General features: G+C 39.4%; 1 protein-coding gene across 4 annotated transcripts in view; it reads left to right on the plus strand.

Annotated features, from left to right (window-relative positions):
- The window catches only part of LOC117400234 (nuclear receptor coactivator 2-like), a 99,856-nt gene that overhangs the window by 54,400 nt on the left and 24,886 nt on the right, over positions 1-20,570 (plus strand). For all 4 annotated transcript variants that reach the window (XR_009328437.1, XM_059022225.1, XM_033999853.3 and 1 more), the window contains 7 exons: positions 324-427; positions 8,933-9,110; positions 9,825-10,013; positions 11,419-11,520; positions 12,315-12,455; positions 13,015-13,162; positions 13,342-14,635. Coding sequence is in view for 3 of the 4 variants with exons in the window: in XM_059022225.1 (XP_058878208.1) it covers positions 324-427; positions 8,933-9,110; positions 9,825-10,013; positions 11,419-11,520; positions 12,315-12,455; positions 13,015-13,162; positions 13,342-14,635 (2,156 nt within the window). In the remaining variant the exon portion in view is untranslated. The remainder of the gene's footprint in view (positions 1-323; positions 428-8,932; positions 9,111-9,824; positions 10,014-11,418; positions 11,521-12,314; positions 12,456-13,014; positions 13,163-13,341; positions 14,636-20,570) is intronic.

A 20,570-nucleotide genomic window follows, 5' to 3' on the forward strand; every position in this document is an offset into this window, starting at 1 on the left:
GGGCCTTAAGACTGTTGTTGGCATTCACAGCGAATGAATAAGTGAGCTGTTGTTTGTTTTTGTTTTTTTGTACAGTGGGCATTAAAATGGTTTAAAAGTGTATAACTGTATCTAACCTGCAGTAGATTTCCATATTGCTGCCAATTATATACCCAGAATTATTAATACATTTTTACCCACCCTGCTAGGTATACCCAGTTGTACCCAGTTTTTCTTCTTTCTTTTTTTTTCCTCCAAATAAAAACATATATGGTACATTTCACTCGACACACATAACTCAGTCCATTCCTATATGTGATATCCCAATTCCTGGTGTGTTGCAGAAAAAGCTGCCGCAGCCAATGAAGAGGAGGTGCAAAAGGCTGACGTGTCGTCGACAGGCCAAAGTGTTATTGACAAAGATGCCCTTGGACCAATGATGCTTGAGGTGAGAGCACGCTTTTGGGATTTACGCTTGTCGTTCCCAGTATTCTTTTTCCAGTTAGCGGCCTCTGTAGTGGTCTTTAATAACCCTTGTAATGTTTTGAGTGTAAATCAAGGGCTTCAGAGCAGCGACTCCACATGAGCAGCATCTATCCACTTCTGAGGGGAATGCATAAATAAATTAGAAGGGTGTTCTTGAAGGGATTTCTGTCTTTTACATAGATGTGACCTACATGTGACCTACATGTGACCTACATGACTTGATGTCATGCATTGACCCCAACTGTGTTAGTAGTCCAGTTTCTTTGTCAGGCATTTTCGAAAAACTTTAAAGGGTAAAGAATGAAAACTGGCAAATTTGCAAATTGGAATCATCTTTTTTCTTTTTCTATTTTTTTATTTTTTATTTTTTAGAAATTGCGTAAAATTGAAAGTATAATAATTGGTGGTTGGAGTGATGCTTAGCATTGCTTGAAACACAACATGTCCAAAGTTATCACTGTAACCCAATAAACATTAAAGCCTTCTTAATATTGTTTACAGTTTTCTCCTGTTTAGTATCTAATCTGTTCTGTGAGTGGATTTTTAGGCTGTGTGGGCAAACGTAACTATACTGACATACAACAACTTCTAAATATACTCTCTGCCGCTTCTAATACGTGAGAGACAAGGGGAGTGCAGTCCCTTCATGCAAAGGCAGTCGTCAGGATAATTTAAAAAAGTGTGAAGTGACAAAGGGCAGCCAAAGTAAACACACTGATTGTTGTTTCCTCCCAGTGGTCATAAACAGTCATGTAGATTACTCTGCATGGCTGTAGAATGAATGGATGCTAAACACTGCCGCCTTGTCAAAATGTTTTTGCTGTTTTACAACACCCTCTGCAAACCATGAAAAGCTTAGTGTTTTAGTGCCCATAGGATTGTTAACACAGCTTTGGATCTCACAGGTACTGTGTAGCAATTTTGTCTGTTAAATTGAGCTTGTTTCTTACCTCGGCTGATGAACTCCACACAGAGTATAGGTGTGTGGAGTTCATCATCCTACGAAGAAACCATATTACAGGTAATCTTTGTTGTCTTCATACTGTAGGTCCTGTCTAAATTTCAGTGGTGTGTTTTTAAGCCAGGGATCTTTGTGCTAAAAGATATTTTATATATTAACTATTATTTAAACTATGCATTGTGGAAGGCAAATCTAAATAGTGGTGAATTTAAATGCTGCCACTTTTGAACTCTGTACTAATCTTATAGTAATCTAAACCAGTGGTGCGCAAAGTATGGGGCGCCCCCTCCAGGGGAGTCAGTAAAGGGGGCGCGACTATGACTAAAGAGGCAGTTCTGTACACATTTAATTTCTTCTTTTTTTTTTTTTTAAGGATAGACATTTTTAAATAAATACATAAATGACAGCTAATTGGTTCAAGTTACTACCTTTCAAATGAGCCATTGACGATCACTCCCTAGAGTTTATAGGCTTATAGAGCTGGAGAATTGATGTTTGAAGTGGTGAGTGTCAGTGAAACTGCAGTGAACAGCCAAAATGTGGCTTCCATGTATAAAATAAAATAATTCTATTTTAAGTGTTTTTCCAGGATTTAATGTAAATCGTGTATTTTTTTTCCCTAGATTTAACCAAAAAGAAGTTATGATATAGCTTAATACATAAATGTTAACAAACACATTCTTAAAAGTTTTGAAAAGTGTACATTATTTTGGCATTGTAGTATGCAGAGGAGGCGGGGAAGCGCAGCATACAATACCAAATCAAACACTTCAGTGGGCGGGGGCTCATTTAGCTTCAGATTTAGCTGGCAAAATATTAATATTTATTTTGTGAGAACACAGATTTATTTTTTCAGATTTAATTGCTGAACAATAGTGTTTTTCAGATGTATCTGTTAGGTAAATGTTGAATTGCTAAGTGTAAAAAAAAGACTTAAGTTGCATGTATTTTTTCACAGATTTATTTGTTGGAAATGTTAGCTAAATGTTGACTCGCCAAGTTTAAAAAAAAAAATAATAATAAAATATTATAGACTTACGATACACATTTTCAACATTTATAAATTACAGACGTGCTCAAATTTGTTGGTACCCTTACAGCTCATTGAAATAATGCTTCATTCCTCCTGGAAAGTGATGAAATTAAAAGCTATTTTATCATGTATACTTGCATGCCTTTGGTATGTCATAGAATAAAGCAAAGAAGCTGTGAAAAGAGATGAATTATTGCTTATTCTACAAAGATATTCTAAAATGGCCTGGACACATTTGTTGGTACCCCTTAGAAAAGATAATAAATAATCGGATTATAGTGATATTTCAAACTAATTAGTTTCTTTAATTAGTATCACACATGTCTCCAATCTTGTAATTAGTCATTCAGCCTATTTAAATGGAGAAAAGTAGTCACTGTGCTGTTTGGTATCATTGTGTGCACCACACTGAACATGGACCAGAGAAAGCAAAGGAGAGAGTTGTCTGAGGAGATCAGAAAGAAAATAATAGACAAGCATGGTAAAGGTAAAGGCTACAAGACCATCTCCAAGCAGCTTGATGTTCCTGTGACAACAGTTGCAAATATTATGAAGAAGTTTAAGGTCCATGGAACTGTAGCCAGCCTCCCTGGGTGCGGCCGCAAGAGGAAAATCGACCCCAGATTGAACAGAAGGATAGTGCGAATGGTAGAAAAAGAACCAAGGATAACTGCCAAAGAGATACAAGCTGAACTCCAAGGTGAAGGTACGTCAGTTTCTGATCTCACCATCCGTCGCTTTTTGAGCGAAAGTGGGCTCCATGGAAGAAGACCCAGGAGGACTCTACTTTTGAAAGAAAAACATAAAAAAGCAGACTGGAATTTGCTAAAATGCATATTGACAAGCCACAATCCTTCTGGGAGAATGTCCTTTGGACAGATGAGTCAAAACTGGAGCTTTTTGGCAAGTCACATCAGCTCTATGTTCACAGACGAAAAAATGAAGCTTTCAAAGAAAAGAACACCTTACCTACAGTGAAACATGGAGGAGGCTTGGTTATGTTTTGGGGCTGCTTTGCTGCGCCTGGCACAGGGTGCCTTGAATCTGTGCATAGCACAATGAAATCTCAAGACTATCAAGGCATTCTGGAGCGAAACGTACTGCCCAGTGTCAGAAAGCTCTGTCTCAGTCGCAGGTCATGGGTCCTCCAACAGGATAATGACCCAAAACACACAGCTAAAAGCACCCAAGAATGGATAAGAACAAAACATTGGACTATTCTGAAGTGGCCTTCTATGAGTCCTGATCTGAATCCTATCGAACATCTATGGAAAGAGCTGAAACTTGCAGTCTGGAGAAGGCACCCATCAAACCTGAGACAGCTGGAGCAGTTTGCTCAGGAAGAGTGGGCCAAACTACCTGTTAACAGGTGCAGAAGTCTCATTGAGAGCTACAGAAAATGTTTGATTGCAGTGATTGCCTCTAAAGGTTGTGCAACAAAATATTAGGTTAGCGGTCCCATCATTTTTGTCCATGCCATTTTCATTTGTTTTCTTATTTACAATATTATGTTGAATAAAAAATCAAAAGCAAAGTCTGATTTCTATTAAATATGGAATAAACAATGGTGGATGCCAATTGCTTTTGTCAGTTTCAAGTTACTTCAGAGAAAATTGTGCATTCTTCGTTTTTTGTGGAGGGGTACCAACAAATTTGAGCACGTCTGTATATCTGAAAGTACAGTTTTCAAAACTTGTAAATGTGTTTAACATTTATGTATTTAGCTAAATCTGCACTTTTTGTGATTTTAAATCTAGGAAAAAAATACGCAATTTTACATTAAATCTGTAAAACAAACACTTGCTAAAATGTAAAGTTAAGTTCTAGTGTTTTAATATGTGTGTCAGCGGAACGGGGCAGGGGGGATGGGGGGATGCAACAAAATGTATGCTGAGTAAGGGGGTGGGGGGAGGTGGCCTATAAAACATTTGCGAGCCACTGCTGTAGACTATACAATAAAAAGACAGTAAAAATATATTTGCAAATAGTTTTTTACACTTGGAGGCATTTATGAAAGGTTAAGACTGCCTGTAAATGGGATTCCTGCTAGAATGGAGTAGTACATGTCAGTTGTGAAAGGATCACAACATGTGTTTTAGCTGTCTTTAGACACTAGCGCTTTAACAACTTATACAATCATTTCATTGTGGGAGGATGTTTTTTGAATTGGTTTGGCCACAACTGCATGTCATGAAACATATGAGGTCATTTATTTTGATTGGAATTTCCACAGGGAATTATGTAATTTGATGAGGTAACTGACACCAACTTCTATGTAATGGCCATATTCATTCAATTATATTGCCCTAGTTTGTACAACCATCTGGTGCTTGTGGCCATGACCTGTCACACAGAGCAGTGCTACTTAAACTATCTGGAATTTACAGATGCAGCTCTCTGATCTGCCATTGGACTAAGAGAGAGAGCAGCTGTTTCAGTTTGCTGTGCTGTCACACAAAAATGTCATTTTGTTTTGGTGTTGCAGTATTTTAATGTTTTTATTTTTTGTAATGGTTTTATTTATTTTTTTATATATATATTTTTTTTTGCAAATGAAGTCCGGGATACACCAGGTTAAACAGAGAGGCTAAATGAAATAAAGGTTAACATGGTTAATAACAGCTCAGTTTTTGTGTGTGTTTCATGTCTTTCTCAAAGCCCCTACTGTGTGTTGAATTGTGAAATCCCCATTTAAAATAATTCCTTACACACACACACACACACACACACACACACACACACACACACACACACACACACACACACACACACCTTTGTAGTCAAAAGTTTACAAACCCCCATGGAAATTTATAATTTATAGAGATTTTTTGAAAACAGACAATTTTAGGAAACATCTTTTGTAGCAAAGGTTTTGCTTTTGTTTGTGGATGAGGAAAAAGTTACAAGAAATAGATGTCTACAATTTCTTTATTTCAGCAATTTTTTGCAAAACTCCAAAAATGCTCATTCAGAAGTATTCATACCCTTTGATGCTATGATAGTATTGTCTATAAGGTGCTAGAAATTTCAATATGATAATGCAGAACCTAATTTTAGAAAACGCTGGATTGTAGGTGAACATTCTTAGAGAGTATAAAAGGGTTAGGCATAGGATGATTGCTGTCATTACCAATAAGTCAATATGGAAAAAAGTAAAGAGCTATCTGAAGACCTTAGGCAGAAAATGATTTATTGTCATAAAGCTTGAGAAGGATACAAGAAGATTTCCAAGCATTTGAGTATCCCAATTTCAACTATTGTTTCTATTAACAAGAAGTACAAGACTCATGGTACTGTCACAATGCTCCCTCGGTCTGGAAGAAAGAAGGTTCTTTCACCAAGAACAAGTAGAAGAATTGTGAGGAAGGTTAATATCAATCCAAGATTGACTGCCAAAGGTATTCAAAGTGAATTGGCTGCAAGTGGAACTGGGGTTTCCATTTCAACCATAGGTCGAGTATTGCATGGTGAAGGTCTTAATGGTCTCAGGTCAAGGAAAAAGCCACTCTTAGGAAAATGTGCTTTAAAAATTGCTTAAAGTTTGCAACATGGCATTTGAATGATGGATATGAGTTCTGATCAAAGGAGTGATGAAACAAAAATCGAGCTATTTGGTCACACTTTTAGTTACGTTTAGAGAAAGTCTGGTGAGGCGTACAAAGAAAAGAACACCATACCTACTGTCAAGCATGGAGGTGGTAATATCCTTCTGTGGCAAAGGTGCGCAACCAAACTATTTTCACGGACTGCATAACCAGAAAACTAGTTTAACCTAATGCGTATAGTGGGCCTAATGCGTATATATAGGCAATTTCTCATAGGATTACTGTTAATTTTATTTCGTACTACACGATACACATCACAAACAAAATATATACAAAACAATTTAAAAAAGCACTAATATCGTACTGTTATACCATATACACACGCATTGCACAATAATACAAAGCAAATTAAATATCTATTTGCTGAAGCGGTTATTATTTTAGCAGAAGGGTTTTTCAGTTGTATCAGGCAGCAATGTAGCAAAAGTCACAGGGCAGTGATGTCACTTCCCTAGCAACAAGCCTCCTATGTTGGGAATGGGTTCTTTCAATGCAGCGGGTTTGTGCATTTAAGAAAGGAGAGGAAGACTCATGAAATTACTTGGAGACAAGGTGATGAGAACCAGTTACCCACTGCAGTACGAATTAAAATGGTGTGCCGTTTTTTTATGAGAAAAATTAGAAAAAGCAAGTCAACAAAGTGTTAAAAATAAATAATAATAATCTTTCCGATATATTCATAAGTGAAATGGAATTAATACACTGGGCCGCAGTCAGACGATAAAAAGGCTGCGGGTTGCGTGTCCCAGTTCTATGGGGCTGTTTCTCCTCTAATGGCACAGGAAATTTAATTCCAATACATGGTAAAATAGATTCCATAGCATACCAAAAGATATTGGCCAATCGTCTGAAACCCTCTGCTAAAAACTTGGTTTAAAGCGCAACTGGACGTTTCAACACAACAACGATTGAAAGCACACCTCAAAATCTACTTCTGAATGGTTAAAGAAGAATAAAATCAAGGTTCTGGAATGGCCTAGTCAAAGTCCCGATCTAAACCCGATTGAGAATCTTTGGTATGAGTTGAAGAAGGCTATGCACAAGAGAAGTCCTCGGAATTTGAATGAACTGGAACAATTTTGCATTGAAGAATGGTCAAAAATCACTAAAGAATCATGCCAAAAGCTCATTGACAAATATCCTAATCGTTTAAAAGAGGTTATTATTGCTATAGGTGCCTCAACTGCTGTCCTTACAAAGGTAACACGAAATTCTCCTGTCAGGACACTGCCCTCTGATTGGCTATCATATTATTGTTACTAAAACAATGAATAATGCTCTCACTACACCGAAACCCGAACCGTAAGGTCAGTATCCTATACTACAGTCATTGCACATCTAAAGTAGTTCATGTTTGACAGTGAATAAGTGTTTTTGTTACTTAAAAAAAAAAAAAAGTGACCGGAATTTGCTGACTTCCTCAGTTGTCCTGACAGGAACATTTCGTGGTAAGCACTGCGCCTCAACTAGCTTTTTTTTCTTTCTTTCTTTCTTTCTTTCTTTCTTTCTCCTCATCCACAAAAGAAACTTTTGCTTCAAAAGATTTTTCCTATAATTTGTTTGAGAAATTTGTTAGAAATTATAAATTTCCATTGGAGTATGTAAACTTTTGACTACAACTGTGTGTGTGTGTGTGTGTGTGTGTGTGTGTGTGTGTGTATATATTATATATAATTATACAGATAGATGGGCTTCAGTGAGTTACTGGAAAAAGAATATTTTTGTAATACATGGATATTAGTATCTGTAATAAAAAAGTCAATAAAAGGGTGTTAAGGTTCAAATTGCAAGTGAATTTAATGAATACAAATAACGTAAATTAAGTTAATCTTAAGTATAATTTTCTTTTTGATAATTCAGGAATGGTGAATCAAACTGGGTAGATAATGAACTGCAAGAAATGTATTTTTAAGGAAAAGGTGTTTCAATGGGGTATGCTTTTTTAAAAAAAGTTCTTAGTCGCTGTCAGTGTTGAAGATTATTTGTGTCGCTTGCTTGTTTGGTGCTTCTGTTGGTGGAGGATGATTGTAAATCTTCACAGAGATAGATTTGTTAAAAGTGCCTAAAAACCACGAATTGTGGGTGTTGTCGAGTGATTTGAAAACGAGACATTTTGTGTTTGAAAGTGGTCTCAGGGTGCACAAGAGTCAAATATGGGTCAAAGGTTAAGTATAATCTTCTAGAGTCTAGAATCTAGACGACTATGTCGTTTTGATGTCACTACTGTGGTATTATGCCTTTTCCAGATGCAAATACAGCCTTCATCCGTGTCTGTTTTTTTTTTTTTTTTTTTTTTTTAATTTAGTTGTCGCCAATTGTTTTATCCCGGTTTTCACCCCAATTTAGCATGCCCAATTATTATCTGTATCCTCGGCTCGCAACCCCCCCGCCGACTCGGGAAACGGAGGCTGGAGCACGCGTCCTCCAAAACGTGCTCCTGCCAAGCCGTCATTTTTCGCACTGGAGATCCACAGCAATGCCACCAGACCTATAGTGCCGGAGGACAACACAGATCTGGCGTCTCCACTGCAGAGCCACAGGGGTCGCTGATGCGCGGTGAGCCGTGGATTCCCCTGCCGACCTAAGCTCTCCCTACCCGGGCAGCGCTCAGCCAATTGTGCGCCGCCCCCTAGGAACTCCCGGTCACGGTCGGCTGTGACACTGCAATCTCCAGGCTATAGGGCACATCCTGCACTCCGCGCGGAGCGCCTTTACTGGATGCGCCACTCAGGAGCCCCATCCATGTCTTTTTAATATAAATTATATATATATATATATATATATAAAAAATGTAGTAGTAGATGAGTTGTATCATAAAGGATGATGGATTCATTCATTTATTTATGTATTTTTATTTCCATCTCGCAGGCCTTAGATGGGTTCTTCTTTGTAGTGAACCTAGAGGGAAACATTGTGTTTGTGTCTGAGAATGTGACCCAGTACCTGAGGTACAACCAGGAGGAGCTCATGAACACCAGTGTGTACAGTGTCCTGCACGTGGGGGATCATGCAGAGTTCATCAAAAACCTGCTGCCTAAATCTCTAGGTAAGGGCTCCAGCACAGCTTTGCAAGACTATATTATACACTATAATTACCTACTTGTTTATTGTTATTGTGTGTGTGTGTGTGTGTCTATATAATATATCCTAAGTGTTTTTGTGGTAGGGTGAAACCTACAGTCATTGCTCTGCAGAACGAATGCAATGCATTCCCTTTCATGCTGTTCTGTGCATAGCTGCTGTCATCTTCTGAATAAAATGAATAGCTCACGGAATGTTACTGCAGTGCCACATTTCAGAAAGTAAATTATTACAGCCAACATTTCATCAGGTGGGGATTGTTTCCTGAGGGTATGAAAAGTGTTGTTTTAGACACCTGTAGGTTGCAAGAAAAAAATTGACACTGTATAGCATGATTTATTAATGCATTTGTTCATGGTTTCTGATTTGCATGCAGCTAGTCTGTGATAAATAGTTGTAAAATGGGTTATTTATTATCTAACTAGCAGGAGAGCACATCCAACTGTATCTTCAAAGGAGAACATTTCTCTAATTTTATTGTGTTAATTTGAAAAACCTAAAATTCATCAGTATATGTGAAAAATACATTTTGCACAGGTTTAAATGCATAAATTTGAGTGAGGTGATGTTATGTTGTCTTGTCTCTATATAATTGTGCCTTGCCATCCTTGTTACTCTCTACTTGGAGGAGTGAGTCTGTCTCTAACTCTCTCTGAATTTGCATCCCCTTTTTTTTCAGTGAATGGGATGCCCTGGCCAAACGAGAACCCGCGGAGGAACAGCCACACGTTTAACTGTCGGATGCTGGTCAAGCCTCCCAGTGACTCAGACGAGGAGGGCCATGACAGCCAGGAAGCGCATCAGAACTACGAAACTATGCAGTGTTTTGCGGTCTCCGAACCAAAGTCCATTAAAGAAGAAGGAGAAGGTAAAACTGCAGACCAAATTAAATGCAATATCAGGATGAAGGCATTAGGCTAAATATTTGTCTACTTTCCTATAAGTTTAAGGCAATTTTGCAAAGCCAGGTTTCAAGCATGGTGCTACAAACAAGCATAGAATTATTATTTCCCTGTAAAGGGCAAATAGTCAACTATTCTACTTTTTCCAGATATTTCATTGTGCACGTAACCCATAGGTATAATTGGACATACTGAAAGTGTCACAGAGTCAAGCACCTTTTTAAGTAATCACATGGTCCAGGGCTCGAGATAAGCACTGTGAGACCGAAGAGCAAAGTGAGCCAAAATGACTTGCCACAGGGTTGCACTTTACATCAGTTGTTTGACGGGTCTAAATGCAGGAACTCTTACTGTAACTGCTGCGCCTCCTTTAAATAAATGCACAATCCTTCACCATGCATTGAAAAGCGGAACTGTTTAACTGCACGGTGTGTTCTTTTTTTTTTTCTCCTCTGTAAATGAGTTTTACAGTTTTTATTTGGCCCGTTTGCAGATCATTTCCTGCTAGATACTCTCCCAGCTTTTCTTTTCAGCTTTGATGCCATTCGTGGCCGTGTGCCAGAAATCCATATAAAGAAAACTCAAGGTGTTATCAGGAAGGGAGCCAGCTGATATCAAAACACTAACGAGAGATTTATCACTGTACAGCGAAGCAGCTGCTAAAATGTAGTTGAGTCAGTAAGAGAAAATAAAGAAATGAATGTTTTTATCAGCAAAATGACAAGATGTGTAGGGTGGGTTACAGGGTGAGTTTATAGGGTGGATTGATTTAAGCAATGATGGCAGAAAGATGACATTGAAGTCACTTAACCCCCTTGAGCTAGTTGTGCTGGTTTTCTGTCAAAAACAAAACAAACAAAAAAAAAAAAACGGATTAATCGACCACTCCAAAATAATGACCTGACCAGTGCAACAAAACAAGAAGTCCTGCTTATAACAGTGTAGTACAATGAGATCAAATGTAAAAGGTATCTTTCCATCATTTTGCCAGTGTACATGTTTTTTCTGTGCTTGAATAAAGTCCTAGATAAAGATTAGATTAGTACCAGCAAAAATAAATACCTGTATTGCTATAGTACAAATTAACCACTGAAAAATGATTATCATGATAAACAGTATAAGCTAGGCTCTTCCAGTGCTGGTCAGTGACTCGTCCATATAGTCCCTGTAATACGATTTGGTTTTCACCATCCTGATTGTGAGCTCTTCTCATCAGCATCTCCGTAACAAGGCCAGTGCTTTCGGAGGATTGTAAGACTTTCCCATGGCAACTGGCAACTGCACATGTTGAACTGTATTAGTAAATGGAGACAGCAATTGGAAATTAATGTAAATGACCTGGTACAATAAAAATGTTCTGTTCCGTTGCAGATTTGCAGTCTTGTTTGATATGTGTTGCGAGACGAGTTCCTATGAAGGAAAGGCCAGTCCTTCCAACTCCTGAGAGCTTTACCACGAGGCAGGATCTACAAGGTAGTCGATATAGATATAGGTTATAAAAACATAAAGGGTAAATTTCATGTATAAAATGTCAATTTTAAATGTATTTATTGGGTTTCAGAGCTAAATTTAATACATAATTCTTTAAATAAAACAAAATCCTTATGTAACTAAGCTTTAATGAATAAGCCGGGTTAATTTTAAGCGCTTTCACATTTACCTTAGTTTCCTTAAAAAGTAAATAAAAGTGCAAACTAAGCAGTGGGATCCATCTTTGTGAATATGGCTCATAATGTCACTATACTATACCTTTATAATTAAGGCATTAGTGACTGACACTGTTATAGGAAGGTATAAGAATCACTGATATACTGTACTCATCCTGGGGGGGTTGGCACTGCAAACAAGAGGGTACGTCAGAATCGGGAAACTTCTATGGAATCTCTTTATTTTTTGGTTCCACTGGGCAGTAACAGTGTCCTTACCAGTCCTGGCAGTGGTCAGTTATTTGTATGTCATTGATAGGAATCTCATGTTTTAAAATGGCTTTGCAAGCATGTATAGTTTATTTGTACTTTGCTTTCGAATCTCTTCCTGACGTTGATGAGAAGTTCCCATCAGGACGTCAGCCCGCTTCCAGACAAAGAACTGATCAAAACAAACGTTTCATGCTACGAAACATGCGTCTCCTCCAGCGAAGTCCCGTGCCCCAGAGATCCTCCGCTGCTTATGGAGTCCTTGTTGTTGTAGTCTCCGGTTGTACCTGATAGAGTATAATCTGCTCATAGGGGATAGTATTTCCTAACTTGCTTCCTCTCTGACACTAGGCAAGATTACATCACTGGATACAAGTTTGTTACGAGCCTCAATGAAACCAGGCTGGGAGGACCTGGTGAGACGATGCATTCAGAGGTTTCACTTGCAGAACGACGGGGAAATGTCATTTGCAAAGAGGCATCATCAAGAAGGTAACAATGCAAAAATCCTGCTTGTTTAGTGATTTCTACATATTTATTTTTAAATATTTCATGAAAAAGGTTGGTTTGTTTTTCTTTGTCAGCAATATACACAATGTACTGTGTCTTCTTTTTTTTATCAAATGTTAAGTAGTTAAACCAAAACAAGGTTTAAAACCCTTAATCAGTGTTACACACATAGAGCCATGCTATCAAAGTGTTTTCTCCAGCCTTTATTAACTCCTATGTTTTCAGAGGTAAAACACCTGTTTATTTTACAAAACTGAAGCCAAACTAAATTATATATCTCAAGTCCTCTTAAGCAATTGAAATGAGATTTGAATCTCATTGTGTAACATTAACATGATTTTTTTAAATTAAAGAATGGAGAAAACGTTTTGAAAGAAAGACACATAATGTAGTAATGCAGGGTTTGTTTCTGAATTTTAATGCAGTGTTAAATGTATTTTTACAGGTGTGTTTTTTTGTTTTGTTTTTTTTTACCAATTTAATGAACTGTTAAATAATAATATTTTATCTTTTATTTTTATTTTTTCAAAATGATACCAAGTTCTGAGGCAAGGACAAGCTTTCAGTCCCACATATCGGTTCTCTCTGTCCGACGGCACCATTGTCACTGCCCACACGAAGAGCAAACTGGTGCGATCTCCAGCTACAAATGAGCCTCAGCTTTATATGTCACTACATGTTCTACAAAGGTAAACTGCACTTTCATGGTGTCTCTGATATCACATTTTGAAATCCAGAAGTTTGAAATAGCATGTTTTTTTTTTGTTTGTTTTTATAAAAGCCACACAGGGCATATCTACTGCATAGCCACACAAAATTTATTTTAAATGTATTTGCAATTTTTTATTTTCTCATTTTGATGTTGCAGAGAGCAGAATGTTTGCGGGATGAACAAGGATATGCCTGGACAAGCCATGGGAAAGCAAATTAATTCTGTCAATTCAATGACCCCACCAACCCAGGGGGGCATGCCTGCTGGAATGCCAGGTCAGGATATGACTGTAAGCAGCAATACAAGCTTCAACGCTGTTGGCGGGCCAAAGGATCAGACTGTTATGGGGCAGATACCGGGCAGTAGGTTTGGGTGCCAGGGAGTAATGAACCATTCCCCTGGCATGCAGGTGGCCACTCCTCAGGGTAGTAACTATGCACTCAAAATGAATAGCCCATCGCAAAACAGCCCTGGCATGAACCATGGGCAGCAAAACTCAATGCTGTCTCCCAGGCACCGCGTCAGCCCTGGCGTGGCGGGCAGCCCACGCATCCCCCCCACTCAGTTCTCCCCTGCAGGAAGCTTGCACTCGCCAGCAGCAATGTGCAGCAGCACAGGAAACAGCCATAGCTACACCAGCAGTTCCCTTAATGCACTTCAGGCCCTCAGTGAAGGCCATGGGGTCACCATCGGGCAGTCTTTAGCATCACCCGACAGGAAATTGGGTAATGCACAGAGTTCTCCCATAAACATCAACCCTCATCCGCTGACCAAGATGAGCAGCTCAGATTTTAAAGAATCCTTTGGGTTGTTTGGGGATCAGATCCCCTCAGAGACGAGTCAACAGGAGGGGCACTGCAATGCCGGAGAGCAGAAGGACAATGGCGAAAATAGTCAATTCAGCGGTGGGGAGAGGACGGAGGCACAAAACCGACTGCATGACGGCAAGGGGCCCACAAAACTCTTGGAGCTGCTAACAACCAAGTCCGATCAAATGGAACCTTCTTCACCATTACCAGGTACTAGCAGAGACTATAATAACAAGGACTCCATGGGCAGTGCCACAGTAGGGGTCAACCAATCGGTTGGAGGATCTCTGGGGCACGGGACTTCACTGAAGGAGAAGCATAAGATTTTGCACAGACTCTTACAGAACAGTAGTTGTTCTGACTTGGTCAAACTTACAGCAGAAGCCACTGGAAAAGACATCAACCAGGAGGGCAACAATGGAAGTCCTGGCTCTGAAATGACAATTAAACAGGAGCCAATGAGCCCCAAGAAGAAAGAGAATGCACTTCTTCGCTATTTACTGGATAAGGATGATACTGGTTTGCAGGAGAAAAACATTAATTTAGAACTAGGGGAGAGCAAGATAGACCCTTGTAGTAGCATTAAAAAGTCAAACATAAAGACCGAGCAACAGGATCCAGGCTATGAGAGATCAGAACAGGTAAGGCCGTCATATCTATATCTCTGAACTTGTTATTGTGCAATTCTGCATGCTTCAGTTTAAAAAGAGTTGTAATGTGACTGCGTGTTGAGTTGCATTGTGTCCTGTTGAATGTGATGTCATTATCAAGGTCACCAGCTTGAAACAGGCATACTGGTTTTACCCGTTTTCTTTTAAGGATGTTTAGGTTTAGTTTGTTTGTTTGTTTCTGTCAAAGCTTGTGGCTGTTAATTTGTGAAGAGCTTGTTTTATTTGAAAACTTGCAGGACTTGAATTTCAGCATGGGATTGCGGGAATCGCACATTTTCCAAGTTGCTCCTGCCTATCTGCAACTTTCAGTGCGGGAAAATCCCACAGATATATTTTAAGACACCAAGCTACTGTATTTTTCACCCACTTTAGAATGCCTGAAACGCTACAACAATCTCTAAGGAAGTGGGTGTCAGTGACGTAAGCACTATGAGCCGCATTCGGAGTAGTTCTGGTTAAAATAAATAAATAAATAAAAGTAGTGCTGGATATTAAGGGCAGCAGTGTGGAGTAGTGGTTAGGGCTCTGGACTCTTGACCGGAGGGTCGTGAGTTCAATCCCCGGTGGGGACACTGCTGCTGTACCCTTGAGCAAGGTACTTTACCTGGAGTGCTCCAGTAAAAACCCAACTGTATAAATGGGTAATTGTATGTAAAGATAATGTGTAAAAAATAATGTAATTGTATGTAAAAATAATGTGATATATTGTAAGTCGCCCTGGATAAGGGCGTCTGCTAAGAAATAAATATTATTATTATTATTATTTTAAGTGCCACGAGACTTTATTCTCTCGTACGTGATTCTCGGCCGCTATCTTTAGGATTATAGAAGCTCAGTATACTGCAGTAAGTAAACAGTTTTGAAATAAACAAAATACAATATTAAGCCGATCTATCTTTGCAAGCGGTGACTTTCACTTTAACTCTTAAAACTCAGCCCCATTCACTTTGGGGGGCCAGCGCACTGAAGGTTACATATTACTTGGGCACCATAAAAGCCACATGGCTTGTTTAAAAGTACAAGCTCAGGGCTTTCCAAAGACGTATTCAGTGTGTGTATGCGGTACTCCTAGCGGAAACTACGATCGCCTGAAGTTAAGCCTCTCATCATGTGATAGAGTTCGCAGCTTTCGTTTTGAGCCTATTGCTAGACAGAAAGGGGTGGTATCGTTGGAAAGCTTAGAAGCTCAGCTTCCCCCCCATGTTAATTTCATATTGAGGTTCAATGGTACAATGTTTTTTTTGTTTGTTTGTTTGTTTGTTTGTTTTTTGAGCCGAGCCATCTATGATTACACTATATATATAGCAATGACCAAACATGATTATTTTGGAAAAACGTTTTTTTTTTATATAGTATGCCTGTTGCAACTTACATAATATGAAAGGAAATTCTGTGGCATTTCATTGGATATGTTACATGCATGCAGTACAAACTATCCAGTAGTTAAACATACATAAATGAAAACAGCGAAAAACAGGCCCAAATATAGGGCTTAGTGTAAAGAGTTAAAAAAAAGAAATGGAGCGCTGGTTAAAAAGAAAGGCACATCCGGTAAAGGCGCTCCGCATGGAGTGCAGGATGCGCTCTATAGCCTGGACGTCGCCGGTTCGAGTCCAGGCTATTCCACAGCCAACCATGGACGGGAGCTCCCAGGGGGCGACGCACAGTTGGCCAAGCGTTGCCCAGGGGGTGGTGGGGGAGGGTTTAGGTCGGCCAGGGAGTCCTCGGCTCACCACGCACCAGTGACCCCTGTAGTCTGGCCGGGCACCTGCGGGCTTGCCTGCATGCTGCCCGAGAACTGCGTTGTCCTCTGACGCTGTAGCTCTTGGGTGGCTGCATGGTGAGTCCGCAGTGTGAAAAAAAGCGGTCGGCTGACGGCACACGCTTCGGAGGACAGCGTGTGCTCGTCTTCACCCTCCCGAGTCAGCGTAGGGGTGGTAGCGGTTAGCTGAGCTTCAAAATAATAATTGGCCAATCCAAATTGGGAGAAAATAATAAAAATAATTGGCAACGACTAAATTAAAAAAGAAAAAAAAAAAGCACCTTTTTTCTTCTGCTGCATGCAAAAACTTCACTTCAGGCAATGGCAAAAGCAATGGAGAGTGCTCTGTCTCACAGTGATGAACAGCTGTAGGTCTCCTGAAAGCAGCTTATTTTAAAGCAACACCAGTGTGAAAGATGATGCAGTAAAATATATATCGTTTTTTTATATGCAAAAGTGCCTTTTGCCATTCCACCCTAAGTTATTGGAATCCCCCCATTGGCTGCAGCATAGGGGGGAAATCCCCCTAGCACACAAAAACGAAATTCAAGCCCTGACTTGTTTACACATTCAAGGTGGGTAAACGAAACATGTACAGTGTATACTGAATCCTGTACATGACCCCTGACTGTTAATACTGAACTACAGAATGAGCACAACCCTTTGCAAGAGAACATTTTGTTGTATTAGGCGAACATCCAGGGTTCTTGTTTTACTCGCTATAATGCCAATTTGCTTTGTAAGAAATCCAATAGATTTGCATTTGTATGTTGCTGTTCCTTTTTTATTAAAAGTATGTCCTCCAAGACACATCTACAGTAAACTTTTGACTGTCTATAATTATTAGATTTAACTAGTAAAGTTAACCCAAACTAGCTGGTCTGTTTCAACTGGCCTTCCTGACACTACCTTTTTAACTGGACACTTACCGTATTACCTCTGTCAGTATTTTGGTAATATTTTACTGTGAATTGATTTACCGGTTTATATTTTTCTCATGTCACCGGGGCAGAGAAAACAATTTGGGTAATTGAATTTGGAACACGACATGTTTTCGAACCATTTTGTAATGAAGAGAGAAAGTAGTGATGAAAGGGTTGCTAAATTATATCTTTGTCATAGTCCCTTGGATTGTAATGTGCTTTTCTTCATGCATTCATGAAAGTACAGTAACCCGTTGCCCATCACATATCCGCCCCAACCATTTATCCGCCATGATCAACCTCTTCAGCAACGTCGGTTTATTATTGAACAGAGAAGATTAGTTCAGAGATTGTAGATCCTACCAAAGTTTTTGTACACTGTGTTGTATGTGCTCCGTGCACTACCATTGCTGGTAGTGTCATGTGAGCTATTCAGTGTGTTGATATGTAAATAAATCATGTTCTCCTGCAGGGCATATTAACTTCAGCCTCCTGCCTGTCACTCAGCAGCGAATGCACGCACCCACACGGCAGACGGCTACCCTGTCACAAGCATTAATACCCTGTTTCTTTCTAAACAAGGGTTTTAGGGGAGCTCCCTAGTAAAAGCTGAATCTCAAAACTAAAATTGTGTGAATATTGGGGCTCCCGAGTGGTGCATCTGGTAAAAGCGCTCCGCGTGGAGTGCAGGAAGTGTCCTATAGCCTGGACGTTGCTGGTTCGAGTCCAGGCTATTCCACTGCCGACCGTGGACGGGAGCTCACAGGGGGTGGTGCACAATTGGCTGAGCGCCACCCGGGCCAGGGTGTCCTCGACTCACCACACACCAGTAACCCCTGTAGTCTGGCTGGGCGCCTGCGGGCTTGCCTGTAAGCTGCCCAGAGCTGCGTTGTCCTCAGACGCTGTAGCTCTGAAGTGGCTGCATGGTGGGTCTGCAGTGTGAGAAGAAGCGGTCGGCTGACGGCACACGCTTCGGAGGACAGCGTGTGTTCGTCTTCGCCGCTCCCGAGTCAGCGCGGGGGTGGTAGCAGTGAGCTGAGCCTAAAAATAATTGGCTGTTCCAAATTGGCAGAAAATGATGAAAAAACAATTGGCGACTACTAAATTTAAAAAATAAATTGTGTGAACAATTAATTGTAACAGCTGTGTATAATGGTTTTTGAAACAGGATTTAATTTATCCACCTTTTTACATATCAGTCTTTACTCTGATCCCACCACAGTCGGATTACTGTATTGCTGTAGATCTAGGGTGCCGTGTGCTAACATTTTGATTTCCACATTTTGGAAGACAGGAGATGCAAGTGGTTTGTGTACTGTAGTTTTACCGAGGGAACAACATTGCATATATGTTTCTTATTCTTTGTAGAATTATTAAGGAACAAGGTGGGTCCTTGGCAAGAATAGTACTGCAGTAAGGATCTGAAATGCAGGAAATGTGTTTACCAGCTTTGGCCTCTTTTAGGTAACATGAGTGACTCTGCAATATTTGGATGAAAAAGCAGGTATCTGGCAATTTTTAAAACAAACCAAAACCGCTTGTACAGTAACTGCAGTTTTTTAACATTCATATATATTTTAAGCAATGTGGGGTGACTGGCAGATATTTGGAAGTACTACAGAATGTTACTCTATTTAGAGTTTTACACACTGTGACCATAATGCCACTACAGTCATATAAAAATCATTAACCATATGGCGACAAAATTCAATTTAACAGGGATTGCAGTTAATGGCAGTCTTGTTGCCCGTGGCTGCCAAAAAGTCCCCTGAGTGCCAAGGCTCCTGGTTGGCTGTCAGGCTTTATTTTCCCTACTTTGGGCCCAATAATACCCTTTTAAAGGCACAGGAATGCATTTACTGGTCTCAACAAAAACACAAATCTACTTGATTGAATTGATTTGAGATGTGAGCTTTGTATGGCTGTAAATGGGTGAAAGAAAGTACTGCTGTGATTAGTGACATTGGTTGCACTATTTGATTTTGAAATTTATTTTTGCATCTTTTTTAAATGCTTCCATGGTACAAATAAATTACTTTAATTAACTAATCAAGTGATTAATGAATAATTTGTTGAAGTTGAAGCAACTTGAGTTACCATAACTTACCTGGAAATTGAACTGATCAGAAAGGAGTCAACTCTCAGTTCAATAGTATGCATTTTATTTTCACTGGTTTGCTTAGATAAGCATTCTTCTTTTTTTTTTGGGCAGCTGTTGTGTTTTCTGGATCCTGCTTTGTCCACACGCTATGCAAGGAAGATGGGTAAAACATTCAAATGGAAAATATCAGCAGTGGCTTCCGTAGTGTTAAGAAGTTTCTTTGTAAAAAGATTGCCCCTAAACTGCACCCACTAATGACCAATTCTTTATTTAAGAAAATGCTTTGCACTGTCTTTCGCAGTATGCTTGCAAACCTAGTTAAAGGCTAAGTTGTAACATTTCCTTGTTTATCTTCAAAAGCAAAACATTTTCTGAAAAGGAAACAGCATGACGTACAGCTACCCTAAAAATAGCATTCATGTAGTAAATCATGAACCACAGGCTGCACTGCTGAATCAGAATGGGTGGAAAGTCTAATGGTGTTGCTGTAATGTAAAACGTAGTGCTCAGCAATGCTCTGCCCCCTTTTTGAAGGTTTTATAATACCATTTTGGCATGAGATCAGCAAGGATGTTCTGTTTATTCATCTTCATAGGTACACACATTACCAACACATTTTTGTATTTTACAATTATTTATTTTAAATTAATTAAGAAAACTAAACTTACACAGGCACATTTGCAGGTAACATAGATATGTGCTGTACATCTGTTTAGTGTCATACTGTAAGTACAAACATTTCTTTGAAAGGTTGTTTTGAAATCCTTTTTGCTGTTCTCGCATGCTCAGTCTCTATTGTATCCGTGCAGTATTACAGAACCAGTCCTTTCTTTACTGTAGCAGACAGCTGTCATTTTAGAGGTCTCATTTGTTAGCCTCATTTCATGTGGCTGTACAATAACTGTGTACAGGGCTGACCTAGTCACTTGGGGTATACAGTATCTACACATGGTGCAGATTAACTAGCCGTCCTTGAGTAATCTGACATGTTTAATTGGTTTCCCCCTCCCTCACCAAATAAGGGACCGTACCACAATGCTGTCATAAATGTTGTTTTAGAAATAGACATTATAAATGTCTGGTTTAATTTGATACAGTGTGCGTTGTTAGAGAATTGTC

Source organism: Acipenser ruthenus, chromosome 4 (assembly GCF_902713425.1).
Source record: "Acipenser ruthenus chromosome 4, fAciRut3.2 maternal haplotype, whole genome shotgun sequence".
NCBI classification, from domain to species: Eukaryota; Metazoa; Chordata; class Actinopteri; order Acipenseriformes; family Acipenseridae; genus Acipenser; species Acipenser ruthenus.